Source organism: Varanus komodoensis, unplaced genomic scaffold (assembly GCF_004798865.1).
Source record: "Varanus komodoensis strain SLA01 unplaced genomic scaffold, ASM479886v1 scaffold73, whole genome shotgun sequence".
NCBI lineage: Eukaryota > Metazoa > Chordata > Lepidosauria > Squamata > Varanidae > Varanus > Varanus komodoensis.
The window spans coordinates 2006031-2009855 of record NW_025336386.1 but is presented as its reverse complement, the minus strand read 5'-3'; the positions used below and the strand labels follow the sequence as shown (position 1 = coordinate 2009855).

Genomic DNA, 3825 nt, shown 5'->3' with positions numbered 1-3825 from the left:
GGACAACCCATGCCCATATGAGCTTCCAACTTCCTTAAAATAACAGTAAAGTATAGGAACGTTGGCTTCAGTCAGTCCTTCTTTACTATTCTTGGAGTAATTTACAGGGGGTGCCAAGGGGTTGGTATATTAATCAAGTTTTCTTTCTGTAAACATTTATTTGCTTGTCCAGCAGGAGTAGAAGGTAGAGGAGGAGGCCAAAGATGTATTTCCACTATGCACTGTGGCTTTGGATTGCTCTTTGCCTCGGTGACTCTGGAGTGCAGCACGCCTGTCAGGAAATCTGCTTCTGCAAACAGGGGACCCTCTTTGTGAACTGTTCAGGGGCCAGTGTAAGCGCTGATCTGATTTTGCCCCCCGAGACAGAACATCTGGATCTGTCAAACAGCAACTTGCATTCTGTACCAAGGAGAGGCCTGAGACTGCTGCGGAGGTTGCAGGTTCTCCTTCTGAGCAGCAACCACATCAGCGGAATGGAACAGAGCCCGTTCATCTCCCTGCAGAGACTCCATAAGCTTGATATCTGTAAAAATGAGATCGCATCCCTTGGAAACAGTTTTTCAGTGGGGCTTATTTTTCTCTATGAACTCACTTTGGCCTACAATAGGCTGCAAGAACTGCAATACCAGAGTTTCCAGCACTTTGAGAATCTTCAGAAACTGAACCTGCAGAACAATAACATCTCCTCTATACAGGCAGGTGCTTTTCGCAGCCTGACTCGCTTGAGGCAGCTTTGCCTGCAGCACAACCACCTCGCCACCCTGCAGAGCGGAGTTTTCTCAGTGCTGCAGCACTTGGAGGTTTTGAACTTAGAGGGCAACTGGATCAAAGCCATCGCGCCGGGAGTCTTTGCTTCTCTGAGCAGGCTCACCGTACTTAACTTGGTCCACAACAGAATTGAACGCATCCGATTCAAAACGTTGCTAGCCCTTCAGACGCCTGGAACTCGCATCTTCCTCACACACAACCCATGGTACTGTGACTGCGACCTCCAGAGAGTCTTTGCAAAGCTGCACAGCGTCAGGAGCCTGATTTTGGACGACTATCCGAATGTGACGTGCAATGAACCTCCCGTGCTCAGAAGTCTCCCACTGCTGTCTGTCGAAACGCAGCTGTGCATCGCCGAGACGGTGACGGTCCTTGTCATAACGGCCACCGTCTGCATCACGGTGGTAGCTGCCATTGTGATGGCCGAAAGAAACAGGAAAAAGCGGACAGGGAAGCACTGGAGCGAGGACAGCGAGGTCTCCTACCACATCGCTCACTGACTGGACTGAGTTCCTGACGCTCGCAAGCTTCGCGCACGTTTTGCCTAAAAGGGCAGCTCATTTCGTTTCATTCTCTCTTTTTAAAAGTGTTAGAAAGAGGTCGGACACGACTTCGCGACTAACAACAAAGTCATCAACTTGGGTCATTCTATGAACAGGAGAGTTCATTCAGTAAAACCGTTTTTGCAGTCTACACAAGCTATGCCTCCTTCTTCATGACTCCCGAGTCCACTGGGGCAACAGACTCCTCACGACAGATGAGAATTCGCTCTATTGCCTTTATCTTAAAGAGGAGTCCCATGTTAAACTCTCGCGAGCAACTTCAGTTTCTCTGGGAGAAAGCACCGGCTGGTGGCACCCCTTAATTGCTAGCAGAAGTAGCTATAAATTGCAAAGGACAGGACCTCATTTGATTTTATTTTCTGTAACATGTAGTGTATATGGACCAATGACATTTTTTGGATTTTTAAAACTTGTATATTTGATGTATGTATTGTGCCTATTTCTGGTGTTTTAACGACGTTTGTGGGCTGTGTTCTTTTTCTCTCTCTTCTTGCAAAGGCCGTTGGCCAAAAGCAAATAACTGTGTTGAAGGTGATGATGCTCGCAGACTCCACCATTTGCTGTGGTTGCCACAGCGCCCCGCGAGCAGGGCCTGCCCTTTCAGCTCCAGTCCACGGACAGCTCCCAGGACCCGTCTCTCCACTTCTTTGGCTCTTCCCCGATGGTGCAGTGGGAAATCCTGTTCCTACCTTAAGGGGAGCTCTGAGAACGTGGGGCCTGGGATCAGGGACACCACGTGGCACAATTGCCCGGTCTTAAGATTCCACAGCCAGTTGTGTGAGTTCAGGGCCCCGTTTTTGATACACGGCGAGCTGAATCTGCCATTCAGATTGGCCATCCTTTGCCCTTACATCTAGAAATATTTTAATATCCTTGCAGTGTGTAGCCCACCCAGGAACCACATGTAGCCGCTTTGAGTTCCACAGTGGAAGAAAGGTTTAATTGTATTATTAATAAATAAATAAAATCCAGAAAAAAACCATCTTTGGGGGAAATGGCAAATAAAGATGTAGCCCCGAGGGATTTTATCATTATTAAAAGTATTTTATTCAGAAACCTCTCTGAAGGTTCAAGTTTTGCCCTATACCAACCCATTAAAATGTACACTAATACGGTATTTTAGCACCATTACTTTTTTATTTTTATGTTAAAGATGTGGTACCATTTTTATAGTCTGCTTACAAGCAACAGCCAAATATTTTTTTTTTAAATCTATCTAAATTCTTATAGCACAGATCATACATACAGTGCAAATTATATGCATTACCTCAGGATCCCAATGTTTTTCTTCTCGGTTGCTGCAGCATCATATTTCTCCAGTATTCAAAATATGATCCCCAGGGAAAAAATATCCAGATGTACCATACACAGATGTCAGAGTTGCTTCTTGTGCCTGATTTGGAGAGTTTCTAAAGTTGTCCAGCCATATTTAGATAGTGCTGAATTTGGTACCGAAAACAATTCTGGATTGATATACATAAGGATGGTAAATTACTGCTGCAAAGTAAGTAATTTGACAAAATAAAGCGTTCTTAAAAATCTGTTTGGAGGAACTGAGATTATCTGTGCATAGAAAGGGTTGGTTGAAAAAGCTATCTGAACTTTTCTCAAATTTTGGAATTCAACTAGGCTCTAAATCCAATGCTGACAGCTTAGCTGCTCTATCTGAAAACAAAGGGCATTTGATATAGGAGTCTAAGATAAAATAGCTGTTCTCACATCGTTAAAAACATCGGTGTGGTCAGGTGACATAAAACAACAGCTCCACTATGAGAACCGCTTCTCCATCCCTATGAAAATGAGCACCGGGAAGCCCTCGTCTGCTTAACGAGCAGACTGATGAAACAGAGGAACCGCAGTGGAGCACCAGCCCTTGAGCATTTCTTTTGCTATGTACTTGAGATACAAGAGAAAGATATTTAGGGCCCCTCTTGAAGAATCTGCAATGCAGGGGTACAAGCAAGAAACTGAGCTCTTGACGACAATCATCCAGCCAAGGGTTGCAATGAGCCCGTCTGGCACCCAGCTGCAGCATCTCCAGTCTCGCTCGCAAGCCTCACAGCAAGTGGAGGCAGGAAGAGGGCTGTGAGTGCCTGAGGACCCGCCACGGCGCAACCAGCAGCCGTCCCACCAGTGGCAGAACCAGGCGTGGAAGAAAGGGGCTGCCTGCACGGGTGTGGGGCCCGCTTCCGGCTGAGCACCCCTGAACGGCCTACTCGAGCCCGGGGAACCCAGTGATCCCCACCCCCAGGCCCCTTGCTCACACATCCCTAATCCAACTCATGTGATTCCGAGGCTGCGGCATTCACTGGTAAAGCTACAGCAACATTTTGGGCTGCAGTTGGGGTGAAGTGCATTAAAAAGGAGAAGATACGGAGGTAAGGGAGTTGTTACCAAAGGCCTTAAGCGCCAAGTGCCGTATTATTGTGGGCTAGACAGCGGACTGTAATTACACCTGTGCAGAAGATTGGTACGAGTCAGGGCAAAACGAGCA

At 46.8% G+C, this 3825-nt stretch overlaps 1 protein-coding gene across 1 annotated transcript; it reads left to right on the top strand.

Moving 5' to 3' along the window:
* The first annotated feature begins 203 nt into the window (after window positions 1–203).
* On the top strand, window positions 204–1268 carry LOC123034838 (toll-like receptor 7). The gene has a single exon (XM_044452536.1). The coding sequence runs from the start codon at window positions 204–206 to the stop codon at window positions 1266–1268; it is 1065 nt and encodes a 354-aa protein (XP_044308471.1).
* Window positions 1269–3825: the final 2557 nt, after the last annotated feature.